Source organism: Cynara cardunculus (assembly GCF_001531365.2).
Source record: "Cynara cardunculus var. scolymus isolate 2C chromosome LG 16, CcrdV1, whole genome shotgun sequence".
NCBI lineage: Eukaryota > Viridiplantae > Streptophyta > Magnoliopsida > Asterales > Asteraceae > Cynara > Cynara cardunculus.
Window position 1 is genome coordinate 9,333,765 of NC_037543.1, and position 14,353 is coordinate 9,348,117.

The 14,353-nt window shown below is 33.2% G+C and overlaps 1 protein-coding gene across 3 annotated transcripts; it reads left to right on the forward strand.

Annotated features, from left to right (window-relative positions):
* Positions 1–1,109: 1,109 nt before the first annotated feature.
* On the forward strand, positions 1,110–12,566 carry LOC112529194 (polyadenylate-binding protein-interacting protein 12-like). Of its 3 annotated transcripts, XM_025140321.1 has the most exons (12): positions 1,110–1,173; positions 1,276–1,323; positions 1,431–1,936; positions 2,153–2,263; positions 2,364–2,408; positions 2,505–2,577; positions 2,665–2,777; positions 2,870–2,929; positions 3,017–3,064; positions 3,151–3,219; positions 11,975–12,036; positions 12,340–12,566. In XM_025140321.1, exons 3-12 carry the CDS (start codon positions 1,490–1,492, stop codon positions 12,395–12,397), a joined length of 1,086 nt encoding a protein of 361 aa, XP_024996089.1. In that variant the 5' UTR covers positions 1,110–1,173; positions 1,276–1,323; positions 1,431–1,489; the 3' UTR covers positions 12,398–12,566. The 3 variants fall into 3 exon arrangements, with proteins under 3 accessions (XP_024996089.1, XP_024996088.1, XP_024996090.1); XM_025140320.1 differs by lacking the exon at positions 1,110–1,173 and having other exon boundaries at positions 1,188–1,323; XM_025140322.1 differs by lacking the exon at positions 1,110–1,173 and having other exon boundaries at positions 1,188–1,323; positions 2,156–2,263.
* The last annotated feature ends 1,787 nt before the right edge of the window (positions 12,567–14,353 follow it).

The following is a 14,353-nucleotide window of genomic DNA, read 5'->3' on the forward strand; positions in this document are numbered from 1 at the left end:
AAATTTGAAATATCATAAAAAATTAACAAAAATATATCGATATTCGTATCAAATTAACTATTTAAAATTCATATTTTTTGTATAAATTTTTAATTCAATTTTTTTATTATAATTTAATTTAGGTTCAATAACGAAATAATTTATATCTGGTTTAATAATATAATTTTTTATAACGATAATAATTAATTATTTTGTTAGAACTCGATAATTATCCTAATTATATTTTAGATTTTAAAACGAGATGTTTATCCTCTATTTGATTATGTTTTTCCACAATCAGTTACATGAATTCAAACATAAAACTTTAATAAGTTGTACTTATACATAATTTACTTGTAATCTTGAATTTTAAGTAACTAGAAGGTACTCGCACAATGCAGCGAGATACATCGTTCTTTTAATATTTTGTTTTATTTTTTGTTTGTTGATATAATATGGTTTATGTGTCTTTGAGAAAGATAATGTTTTTTACTTTGACTAAAAATAAATTTTAAAAAATATATCGATATTAATATCAAATTAATTATTTAAAAGTTTTTGTTTTTTATATATTTATTTAATTCATTTTTTTATTATAATTTAATTTAAATCAAATAGTGAAGTAATTTATTTTTGGCTTAACAATAAATTTTTATAAAGATAAAGATTCTATTAGAACTCGATAATTATCCTAATTATATTTCAGATTTTTTATATTTTAAAATGAGATGTTTATCATTTATTTGATTATGTTTATCCGCAGTTAGTTACACGAATTCAAACATGAAGCTTTAATAAGTTGTACTTATGCATAATTTACTTGTAATCTTGAATTTTAAGTAATATACATCAATAAACATTACTTCATGCATAAAAAATGGTTTTTAAGAGTTTTTGTCAAATATTTTATAATATAGTATAGATATGCATCAATATATAGTACTTAATGCATAACAAATTATTTTTAATAGTTTTTATCAAATGCTTTATAATATAATATATATATATACATAATCAAAAATTACACAAAGTTAAAAAAGAATTAGAAAAATAAATCTTACATTAAATGCTTTCAACAAAAAAGAAAAAAAAACACATTCTTGGAGCATGTGCCGTATCATTGAAAATGTAGACTACCAAAACGGACCATACGAAGAACACACCTCTCGGCTCTCGCCTCTCTCTTCAAACAAGGTAACAGTGATGCATTATTGAAGAAAAAGGTTCCTTTCGCCTCTTGACTTTCTTGTAGTTTCATTGGATTTATATATCATTTCTCAATTGACGATCTTGTAGTTCAATTCAATCAATCAATGAGCAGTCCGTTTTAGACTCTTCGATAAGGTAATTGTATGAATGTTTTCAGCTTCCTTCTTTATATTAAAACAAGTTTTTTAATCGGAAACGTTTATCTTCGAATTTTGATCGGTAGAATCAACTAAAATTTGCAGAAGGAAAAGAAAAGAAAAAACTCCGTGAGACTAGTGTCAGTCGGTGGTCGATCGATATCATGGCTGTTGTTGAGAATGGTGGGTCAATCGAATCAAACGATGTTGATCAATCAGAATCTTCGGTTTTGATTTCGAGGTCAAATGATAACCATCAGAGTTTCCATCAGGAGAAGAATATAATGACTAATGTAAACGGGACTTCAATAAATGGAAATGGTGTCGCGAGTCATCAGCAGCACCAGATGGTGGTGAATGGTGTTGATCGTCATGATCATGAGGAGGAGGATTTTAAGAAAGAAATGAGGGATTTGGAAGAGATGCTGTCGAAATTGAATCCTATGGCTGAAGAATTTGTGCCCCCTTCACTTTCCAACAATAGTTATAATAGGACTCTAGTACAATCACCATCTGTTGCTGGTCACTTTGGATATGCTGCTGCTAACGATTTCCTACTCCAAACTAACCACACAGCTTTTTTCAACGTCAATGGCATTTCCACTGGACGGGTATACTCTATCAACATCCTTAGTTTCCTTTCTACTTTCTTGTTTGTTTCATATTCAGGGTTTATGCTAACACTTGCATTTTCCTATATGTTTCATAGGCAAGTTTAAAACTAAGGTTTAGCAAAAAGGACACATACATAAATTGAGGTTTTCTTTTGTCTATGTTGTGTTTCTGTCGTTCATTGTTCTGAGTTTTTTCTAATTGTTTATGAATAGAAGAAGGGTAATTTTAGTAGCGGAAAACGGAGGATGAATAGCCGAACCAACATGGCACAACGAGAAGATGCCATTAAGAGAACAGTTCATGTGTCCGACATCGATCAGCAGGTAAAGAGACATATATCAATTTTTACTTGGAGTATGCTGGTTATCAGTTCCCAATGAAGTTTGAATGTATGTTTGCTCTTTTGCGCTGGGTTGAGTATAGGTAACTGAGGAACAACTTGCGGCACTTTTTATTAATTGTGGGCAGGTAAATATGTTTGCCCTATCATAATGAGAAGCCTTGGTGTTTGTGTCTGGTATATATCTTGGTCTCCAACCTGTATCTTTCTTATTGACCCAATAGGTTGTTGACTGCCGTGTATGTGGCGACCCTAATTCTGTTCTACGTTTTGCCTTTATTGAGTTCACTGATGAGGGTATGCAAATATAACCTTTGATACCTCTAGTAAGTATTATTTATTTGTGCTTGGTATAACATTACAATTTCTCTACTATGCTTGCAGAAGGTGCAAAGAATGCATTGAGTCTTGCTGGAACAATGCTCGGGTTCTACCCGGTTAGGGTGCTGCCGTCAAAAACTGCAATTGCACCAGTGAATCCAACTTTTCTGCCACGAGTGAGGTTCTTTTACTGTGACTTGTGAAACTGGAATAAACTATGTATGTACAGTCGTGCTAACTCTATTATCCTTCTATTGTTTGTGTTTAGTCTGAGGATGAAAGAGAAATGTGTGCAAGAACTATTTACTGTACTAACATTGACAAGAAGGTAGTTCAAGTTTTATCATCCTTGTGCATGCATTTGACAAACCTTGGTACGGGAGCATTTGTGTGATCTCTATTCTGTTTGAAACAGGTTACTCAGGCAGATGTCAAGCTATTCTTCGAATCACTTTGTGGAGAGGTTCACAGCTATCCATGTACAAAATTTTGACAACTTTGTTGCATTTGAATTGTTAACCATATACTATATAAATTTGCATCTCATAGGTTTACCGCTTGAGGTTGCTAGGAGACTATCATCATTCATCTCGTATTGCGTTTGTGGAGTTTGTGATGGTGATTTTTCTAATCTCTTTAGCTTCTTTTGTTGCTTTAATATGTACATTTGTTAGACTAGATTATGTAGCAAATCGATAAGGGAGCTTGTATTGGTGCTCTAAACAAGCTAAGTAACAATGCAAAGTTGCTTCTCATGTTTGTGGTTCCTTTTTGTAATGTATTGCTAGTTACATGCCATTTAACCAATTTAAGATGTATTGATCATCCCAACTTAAAAGCAAGAATGCACTTCAATTTTGTCTTGGTGATCACAAACCTTCCCATAGGTTTAAAAAATTGAAATTGGCATGCAGTTAGGCTTCAATGTGAAAGAGATGTTATTGTTAAGAGCATCTTGATGTTATTGATATCCTCATCACTAGGAATGCTTAGTTCAAACATGTTGATTTATGTGGTTAGGCTTTCCCCTACTTTCGTGCATCGAACCCTTCTTGAGATTTCAATGACTAGTAAATGAGCTCCTTTGTGGCTTGCTTAAACAATATTAATACATTAGAGGGCAATCATGCAAATCACTAGGGCACAATTACCCAATTATAACTACCTAACACTTGGTGCTTTCGAGACGTGAGAACCACCAAAAGCTTTATTGCATGCTTCCAGTGAGTGTTATAGTACAACAAAGTATGACAAGAATGCTTATTAGAAAGATGATGATGTAAATGAAGATCTAAACCAACTTGCTTTCAAGAGTGTGAACGGCGTTAATAATAATCTATTTGTGAACAAGGCTCGGTTGAGTTTCTTGTATATGAGTAATGAAGTATATATTACATTTTAGTTCTAGTATATATACTCATAAAAGAACTCATTATTGTGTTCAAATATTTTTGAATTATGCTAAAACATACATCTGTACTTGTAATGTTAATTGAGAATGAAGTATTTGGTAGCCTTAGCTGAATACAATAAGCTGAACACGATAAGCTGAACACAACCACACAAGCAAACATAATACAAATGAACTAAGAGTGGTTGCCACATACATAGTGTCAATAAACACAAGCCTCCTTTGATCATACAAATTGAAGCTCTTAAGATATCCAAGTCTTAGGAGTATGTAAGTACCATTCCTTTAGAAACAAAGCTCAATTTGTTTTGTCTTCTTGAGTGTAGTCTATATTTCAACATAGAAGTATCTTTTTGTGTATACTCATAGAAGACAATCATTGTGGTTATATAACATATACAATATTGGATAATAGCATTTAGAGCTTTTGTGGATCTTTTAGTTTCCTTAATACTCCTTGTTCCAATATGGTCTAACTTACCTTTAAAAGATCACATTTTTCAAATTTATTTCAATTTTCTTTTTGAGTGTTACATAGGTGTCGGTTCTTGTTAGAATCTTTATGCATGTATGTTAGAGGCTACATTTGTACATACACACAATTGTTAGACTTGCTTTTTCACGTCTTGAATACTTCAACATCTGGTCTTCGGGTGGATTGTTTGTTCTTTAACTCCGTTTTGATGACTGAGATTTACTTAAGTGGAGCATAAGAGGAGTTGTTCTTAGATGGGAATATGCGTGATGATTTCATTTATAGCTAAGAATGCTTTCTAGTTTTTTGGATACATTTTATAGTTCTTTTAGTTTCAATTTTAGTCTTCCCCAACTCGTTTTCCTAAAGATGACAATGTCATAATCTAGTTCTTAAAGTCCACGAGGCTTTTGTTACTAGCCCTTGTTATATAAGTTAGAAGAGCATTTGACATTTGCTTTTTACCTTCACAACTTGCCCGATGAAGGTGTGCCAAAAGGATATTTGAGCATTACTTATTTTAAATATTTATGTCATTGCTAAAACCAAAAGGATAATTTGTTTAGCGTTAATTAGTCATTATGAGAGGAAGAGGAATGTCTACCTACAATTTTCTCTTTCCTATATGATGATCAATGATATGTAGTATGAATCTCCTTTCACAAAGACCCCAACCCATTTATAGTGAATTTGAGAAAATTTGAGAAAACATCAATGCTCATACTGATGTTTGATTACCTTCGTTCACTCACTTTTGCTAAAACAAGCAAAAAGAATTGGTCATAATAAGAGGGATAGGAGGTAAGAGAAAATAAAGTAATCACGGCCTAATCAATAATGACGAGATTTGTTTCTTCTTTAACATTCGCTCATCATATGTAAAGTTAGTTATTTCATCATATAATCCGCCTAGCTTATAACTTCTGGTAGGGTGCTTTTATAAAGAGAATAGCAAATGCTTGTTCATACTTTTAAGCATGCATAATCATGCTAGAACAATTGTTAGTTACATACCAATTTTTAGTGAAAAACAAATATAAGAATCATAATGCTAAAATGCTTTTAAGTAAATTTCATATGGATTGTATGGAAACCTTCTGCTGTTAGTTGCAATTGAGAGGCCATTTACAAGGGCTTATTTCCTCGAAACCCTTGCTAAATCAAGGAGTTGTGATCAATGTTGTCACCTCCTGTATAAATGTAGAAAGCATAAGCATCACACAGACCATGATGCAAGGTCATGCACGTAGCATGTTTCAATCAAAGATAAATCATAACTAAATAGTTAAGAGTTGTGTTCGTAAACGAGGAAGAACATTATTTAAAAAGGTAAAAGGGTAAATAAAATAAGGATTAGCAAAGAAGGTGCACATGTAGATGAATATAAACATGAGGAGATAAATAAGAATTGGACTTTTGTAGCACTCAAGTTATATTGTTGATCATGACCAACTTGCTGCATATGAAGTTTACTTGTCTTAAGAGGTTTCATTATAATACTTGCTTGTTGGTGCTTTATACGAATATGGAGATTCTCAATAGATGAAGGGAAGTTAAAGTACCTATGATGCGATTCCTCACAAGATGACAACTAACCTTAATTTGTTGGTCCCTTTGTAGAAAACTTAATTCATGCCTATATGAATAGTATATGGATAGCAGACTAGTTATCATAGTATAGCCTCATTAGTTTGTCTGAGAATCCACAACTCCAGTAGTAATTGTTTGGCATATGCATCTCACAGGAGACATGTTGCATGGTTCTCTAACTTGGCGCTTAACTATGACTCCTATGCTATGTCTCGCTTTTCTACAAGACAAGGTTACTACCTACAAGGACACAATAGCCGGTGGTAATTCGTTGAGTAAAATGTCATTTTGCTTAATCTACATCATCTGTTCCTCCTATCCATATGAAACCAAAGCATAATGCACTAGTTTTTGATCCTATACGTACTTCATTTTACATAATGAAATGTGTAACATTGTGCTTCCATAAGCCATTACTTATCTTGAGCTTACCTCAACATCTCAAAATATGTGTGATGTAATTTCTACATGTTTTCTAATCAACTGAATGCCGTCTTTGGTTTTTCTTCATGAGATCCCTTACAAAACTCTTTTCTTCAATAAGTCACTTGTTTTGTTCCGGATGTTCGTCTATGCGGTTCAAAATTAGATCCCAAAGTCTTTGAAATGTGTTTTCCTTGGTTATTCTTGTATTCGAGAAGGCAACAAATGTTATTGTCCTAGTCTTAAAAAGTGTCTTGTATTGATTGATGTTACCTTAATGGAAGACACACCTTACTTTTTCTCATCAAAGCTCGTCAGATGGATGATGATGATTTGGCAGTCTATTCTGTTACATCCTCCATTCCTATCTCAAAACCCACTCCTTCAACGCCTCTTATTACTCAAGTCTACTCCAAACATCCGCCTCTTGATTCTTGTTCTATGTCTGCTCCTTCATCATCAAATCCAATCTTTAATGATGATATCCGTCTTGCTTTGCATAAAGATAAGCGTTCATGTAGCTATCTTGTTTCTTTCTTTGTTTCTCATACCAACATATCACATTACTCTTCATTTATTGCTCCCCTGAATTATGTCTCCATCCTCAAAACTCTCCTTAAAGCCATGTCTCATCTTGGTTGTTACCATGATACAAAAGATGAATGCTTTAGATGACAATAGTACTTGGGACTTGGTGGATATACCTATCGGTTGCAAATGGCTGGTCACAATCAAGGTCAATCTAAACGAGTATGTTGCTTGATTAAAGTCTTGTCTTGTTGCTAAGGGCTATGCTTAAACCTATTCTGATGCAAAACTGAGTTTTGTTCGGTTGTTCATCTCAATAGCAGCTACTCATATTTGGCCCTTGCATCAACTTGATATCAAGAATTATTTTTTTGTCAAGGCGATCTTCAGGAGGAGGTATATATGGAACAATCTCTTGGGTTTTGTTTCTCAGGGTATGTTTGTCGTCTTCAAAAATCTTTATTTCAGTGGAGTCCTCGTGCTTGGTTTGGAAAATTTAGTGAGGCTATTAAAAAGTTTGGTATGAAGAGACCACTTTGTGTTCTACAAGCGTACAAAATATCATTTTGTTAATTGTCTATGTAGATGACAATGTCATGACTGGAAATGCTGATACGAGTGTCTCATCTCTTTTTGTTCTTTCATTAATATTGAATTACAAGGGTCTCATCTCTTTTTGTTCTTTCATTAATATTGAATTCCACATTTCCTCACAAAGGACTAGGGAACTAAAGGTATTTCTTGGGTGTTAGAAGTTACAAGAACTAAAAAGATTATATTTTTATCTCCGAGAAAATATGTCCTTGATTGATAACTGTAATAGGAAAATTGGGTGCAAAACCTTGTTCTCCAATATTCCTCAACATGGACCGTACAAGGGATGAACTATTCCGAGATCCTTTAGGTTGGGGGAAGTAGAATTATTATACAATGATGCAACCTGATATTTCATATTTAATCAATGTCGTCGATTAGTTTTTTCATCCATAAGCTAGCTTATTTTTTGAGCTTATAAACCCCGTTTGGATGGCCATAAACTAGTTGATAAGTTAGCATACCGTTTCAATAAATTCCAGAAACTTTTTGCCGCTTTCTTCTGATAAATTATTAATTAATACTAATTATAGATTACTAATTGATGTTAATTGTAAATTATTAAATGATATTAATTTTTAATTGCTAACTAATATTAATTATTAATTATTAATTATTTTGAATTATTCTTATAGTATGATTATGATTGTTATTTTTATTCTATAAATATAGTCAACCAAAAATAAAATATAACAACTCTAAAAATGTTTTTATAAGTTATACAAAGATTAAAGTTATATTTCTTTTGTTTCATCGATAAATAATTATTTAATTTTTTTATTGAAGAATTATTAATTAATTAAGACATGTACACCTGACAAACTTAGCTTTTATTCAATTTATGTGCAACGGTTATTTAAAGTTATCAATTTAATGTAGATTTTCTTTAAAATTCATATGTGGTTACCCAAATCCACATCTATAATTTTATGTATATATATAATAATAATTTAGTTGAGATTCTATTAATTAACATATTGTTTTTATCTAGTTTTCTTGACCATCTGATTTGTACTCATTAACACATTATATTATTATCACAAATTTGTTTTGATTATATTATGTAATGTTAAGAGTTGACTCGTTTTTTCACATATCCTTTTTGATCATTTTACATTTCTCAACTAGCTTATCATCAAATTTTGCCAAACGTGATTAGTTTATCAGCTAGCTTTCAATCGGTTGCTAGTTTTTCAGGCAGTTGCCAAACATAGCCTGTCAAGCTGAATTATCTTACAGTGATGCTTGATATTGATATTGAATGTGGTCAATCAGTTTTGTCATCTTTAATGTTCATAATTGGATAGCGTTAAAAACAAATTGTGTTACTTGAAAGGAACATTTAGATGTGGCATTGTGTATGCAAATCATGGATATAGCCATATGGAGATTGAGTAGTTGCCAAAATGGATACAAGATCCCCTTCACGATATTGTATATTTGTTAGAGGGAATTCGGTCTCATGGAGAAGTAAGAACAGAAATGTTATCTATCGATCCAACGCCAAAAGTCAGAATACACGGATATGGCACAATCCATGTGTGAGGTAATGTGGATATCAGTTCCTAACTGAAATAGGATTTGAAGACTTCAGTACTGGCAAAATTGCGGTGCAACAATCAAGTCTCTTTTCATATTGCATCCAATCATGTATTACATGGAAGGACCAAACACATTGAGATTGATGGTCAATTTGTTTGTGAGAAAATTCAATAAAGTGTGTAATTATTTATAGATTATATTAGAGCACATAACAGTTTGGGGATATCTTCACGAGAGCCTTAAATGGGGTTCAGGTTGGTTATCTTTGTAACAAGTTGGGCATTATTAATATCTATGCTCTAACTTGAGGAGAAGTATTAGCTAAATGTAGATCATTAGGGCTCTTCTTTCTAGTTTATTTTTATACAGTTTCCTAAAGTAGCTTCCTGGTAATGATATATTCTTGTACATTTCTTCTTATTTGATGTACAAAAAAATTAAAATACCTATTTCTAATACAATCTGATATTTAGATTAAACAACTTTTGAGAGCCTTTTTACGTTACTGATATGTTGTGATCTCACATTTCCTTTTCACTTTGACTATGTTTCTGCCCTATAAATCATATGGAATATTACATCTATCAAAAATTTGCATATCGCATGCTGGTTAATCTTGACAAATGGAAATAAATTACTCCCAATACGAGACAGATTTTTGTGCTTAAAACTTCCATTGAATTCATTTTATCATTTAGTTTCTTTCGTCAAACTATCGTCCATTCTTTCTGCTATTAGGGATCTATCATCATTATTGATTTATTCATTTGGTTGCTTGATCTATTAACTATTCCTCGAGTGCATCTCTTCCTTGCTATCACATCATGTACTCATTTTGGTTTAAGTTTAGAGTACTTGACACCTAAATCTCTTAAATTCTTCTTGTGATTTCAACACTCGGCTTCCATTACTTACCTTCCCTGCTAAAAATGTGCAGCAGATTTTGTAACTGACATCTCATGCTTTCTTCTGTACTCTAAGATTGGCAACTTTTTGTTCTTTCCCTGAAATGCATGCTAAATTTTGGTAGTTCTGGGATGTTAAAGAATCTCTTATCAAGATTGAGAAACCTCAATTCCTAGAAAGTAATTAAGGCATCTAAGGTCATTGAAACAGATTCCCAATAAAGCTTTTCAAACCTTCGATGCCTTATTGGTTATCCCCCGTGCTAACTTTATCATCAACAATTACCATCAAAATAATGAATACCACCTCTCACTTTGGATGCCAGTGAACAATCTTCCTTGCTGTCAAGTCTCAAGGCAGCACTGTTTCCATCTCTTATGACTCCACCATAAATCCTAATTCCAAGAGTAGCCTTCCCTACCTCTAATGGTATTTGAAGATAAAATTTCCACCAGGTTGAGATCGATATGTTTGGATTTAAATAAAAAGAAGTAAATGAAATAAGACGAGAAGCCAATAGCAACAAGAGTCGAATAGAGATCAAAAGAAGGAATGTTTATCGCATTGGGAAAATGAGCCTGACAGCAAATAATAGTTATAAAAATTAGTCGGCAGTAGACTGCATTCTGGATGCAAATGGCCATTGATGGCTGCTAAGGAGGCAGGTTATTTTATTAGGCTAGGGGTTTGATTATCAAAATCTAGGCTTTACTACCATGTAATTCAGTAGGCTGAAACTTGTGTTTATTAGCGAGGGAGAAAGTCCCTTTAAATAGGGCAAGAGGAAACATACAAGGCTAAACAAACAAGGATGAACAACAAGATAAAAATAAATATGGGCAGCTACAAGACAATTAGACTCTTGCAAGTTGCAACTAATTTGCCATCTTCGCTCACATTACTTTGCATTGATTGGTTTCTATGAATCTTCTATTTCCATTGTTGGGTTATACGAGGAAATAAATACATATAGGCTGTTCAGATGTAACGAAGTGAAATTAGCCTAGAAATTCTGTATAATCATTTATTTTTCTAAAGGAAAATACACTCAAAAGTATTGAGCCGTTATTAGTATTGGCATTGATTAGTGCCTTAATTGTATTCCATCACAAATGGTGACTCTAGATTTTTAGTCTGTACAAACATAGGAGTTTTTTTGTTTCATTGTTGATTATAATGAATGCCATTATGACGTGAGTCGGGATTGTGTCCATTTTCGTGAGAAGGTGAAAAAAATGTGAAGTAACCTAACCTTTATATTGTGTCAAGGTTACGTTATATTGTGTCAAGAAGGTTGTAACCTTCACATGACCTAAAACTGTCTATCTCCGGTCACATGACCTTCACAAATGTACAGTTATCATCATAGGTCTTACGACAAACCTTCACACGATATGAAGGTACCTTCGCCCTTTCTCACCTTCTCATGACAACGAGTCTTTCTCATTGGAACCCAACCCACTATGACATATACCATTACCTTACGTTATATGTGGTTTTACTTTTGCTGCAATTTAATTCTACCGCTTTGGAATATACATTATGTTTGGTTTCTCTTTTCTTAACCTGATTGGACATATAATAGCTTGGAAAACCAGGCTATTTTATTTCTACTTTTATCTTGCTGCCTGTTATTTATTTATTCCTTATTTTTCTCCTGTTTTTGTTAATAAGGGTCCTGTTTAATCTGGTTTTTGGATGTTGATCACTAATCACTGTCTTCTGGTTCCTTGTGTCAATGAAAGAAATTACTCAGTAAAAATGACCATCTTTCTGTGAAACTAGAGCAACGAGTGAGGAATTCAACACGGATAGGATATCTTGCGTCTTTTTCATCTTTTTATGGAAGTTTCGTTTCTCTTGCTTATTTATACATTGTAGTAATCATGTGCTGGATGTTACAGGCCGAGAGTGCAATTGCAGCTCTGAACTGTAGCGGTGCAGTATTAGGATCATTGCCAATAAGGTATCCTCTAAAACTTTTCAAGAAAAGGGGGGAGGATCTTTTACGGAAACTCTCTCTACCCTTCCCAATACCTTACTCCGTGTGGGATTATTTAGCTAAATGACCTCGTGACAAGTGCTTTTCCGAATCCATGACATTCTGATAACTTTCTAGGCATTCTTGTGTATGGAAATGACATTCTTCTGTAGCCATCCTCCAATTTCTCAAAACGTTGTGGCTTTGAAAAATAAAAGACCCATGTGGGACCCGCTGGGGTTTTATTATTTGTTTAAACACTGAAATGTGTTTATTATGTTGATGCAGGGTAAGCCCTTCGAAGACCCCTGTTCGTCCACGAACGCCTCGCCCCACCATGCACTGACTCGTTTCGTTTACTGCTGCTATCTAAATATATACGTAGATACACAGAAACTGTGGACGATTATGTTTCTCGTTTGTGTGTGATGCTGATATGTCTATAGATGGAAAATTGATGGTTGCCTTGCAATTTTGGTCATGGGAAATGATCTTATTCCTGATTTTAAACTGCATAACTATTTGCATTATGAGTTTTTTTTTTCTTTTTACTTTGATGACAACAAGTTCCGTGCCTAATTTAGAATCAAACGAACCCAATAAATCTTATAGGAACTAGGTTCGGAATTGACTCTTGAAGGATCGAATGTACGACCTTGGACCGAGTTGATTGGTGAGATTCAATATTCACGAATCAAATGAAGAAAACAGGTAGTGAATTATGGATTTGGTCATTGTGTTTTGATTTTTTTTTTTATGACCAAAGTCAGTATTATGTTTATTATTGATTTTTTTTATTAACCTAGATATCCAACCCGTTATGCAAGCCGACTTATCACAGGGCGATCACCTGCTTTACAGATAGCTCAGAGTCACCGCATTTGAACCTCTGTGGCCTTGATTTTGATACCTATGGTATTCAATTTGTCACGGTTACGGTTTTTTTAGTTAACCCAAAAAAATAAACTTCATTAATTCAATTAAATCAGTGGACATTTTGATATTTTACCTATTTTTTCTTTTAAAAAATATATAAATAATTATATTTCATAAGTTAGAGTAAGGGGCTGTTTACCTAAACACTTACTCGGTAAGCGCGTAATGGTAAAATTCAACACTATCGCTTACTTATCGGGTAAGATTTTATTCACCAAAACGCATCGTATGTAACAATTTATCCCGGTAAGCGCTAACTATGGTAAGAGTTGTCGTCTTCACTTACCGGGTCAGACTCTTGATTCTTGCCTTCGCTCTTACCCGGTAAGATTCTTAGTCCTTGCCATATTCATTCGGTAAAGTAATGTGACTTGATAAGCGCTTAACACCTAAATTACTTATTTAGTCCCTGTGGTTTTAAATAGCACAGGTTGCACTACAGTCGGGCTTTTTTCCGGGTTCTAGTTATAGTTTTCATCGCCAAAACCGGAGTGAGTTAGTAACTAACGTCTTAATGATGTTCAAAATGAAACGAGTAAAAAATCTAGATTTGATACCGATTTGGGTGAACTAAGTGTGTATATGCGTACTAATTTTATTTCCTTTTCGAATGCCAAAGATTTTGAAAGTATTGATTTATTAAAATGGTGGAAACAAAAGCAACCGCAATTTCTGGTTTTGGCATGCATGGCCTCTGATATACTAACAATCCAAGATAGCACCCTAGCTTCGAAATTCGATTTTTCTCTTAGTGGCAGGATCATCCCGATGCGGCGGACAAGACTAAACCTGCAGTTCATGGGGTGTTTTGTGTGCATGAAAGATTATTTGGATGACAATGAAAGAATTAAACACACGACATCACTAGAAATAGAGCTTGAACTGGTGAAGAAAACGAATGAGCCATGACCTAACAATGCCACCAACTACTGATACTGACAACACTTGCTCACAATTTGATGATCATGATGAACCCAACATTGATGACCTTGATGTCATTGAGACTCTTCTTAGACCATCCACATCCCTGCAATCCATTTACACTTTCAATTGTGCCACATCAGCTTTTGCAATTATCTTCCACACACCTGCAATTCACCTACAATACTTTCAACTGTGTCACGTCAGCTTTTGTAATTACCACCTACACATCTGCAATTCACCTACACTTTCAAAAGTGGTTCCCACTACAACATTTATTAACTATTTTATAAATTATTTATATATACATTCTAATTATTTTTTAATTAATAACATGTTTTATTTTAATTCAATGTTAATTAAAACGATTAATATATGATATAATATAATATAATAATTATATAATTTATTGTTTTAAATTTGAAACATTAATTTATTAAATCAT

Coding starts and splice junctions, on each gene's coding strand:
- LOC112529194 (XM_025140321.1), top strand. CDS start 1,490: ATGGCTGTTGTTGAGAATGGTGGGTCAATCGAATCAAACGATGTTGAT. Junction 2,409..2,504: donor TTTTTATTAATTGTGGGCAG/GTAAATATGTTT, acceptor TTGACCCAATAG/GTTGTTGACTGCCGTGTATG. Junction 2,778..2,869: donor ATCCAACTTTTCTGCCACGA/GTGAGGTTCTTT, acceptor GTTTGTGTTTAG/TCTGAGGATGAAAGAGAAAT.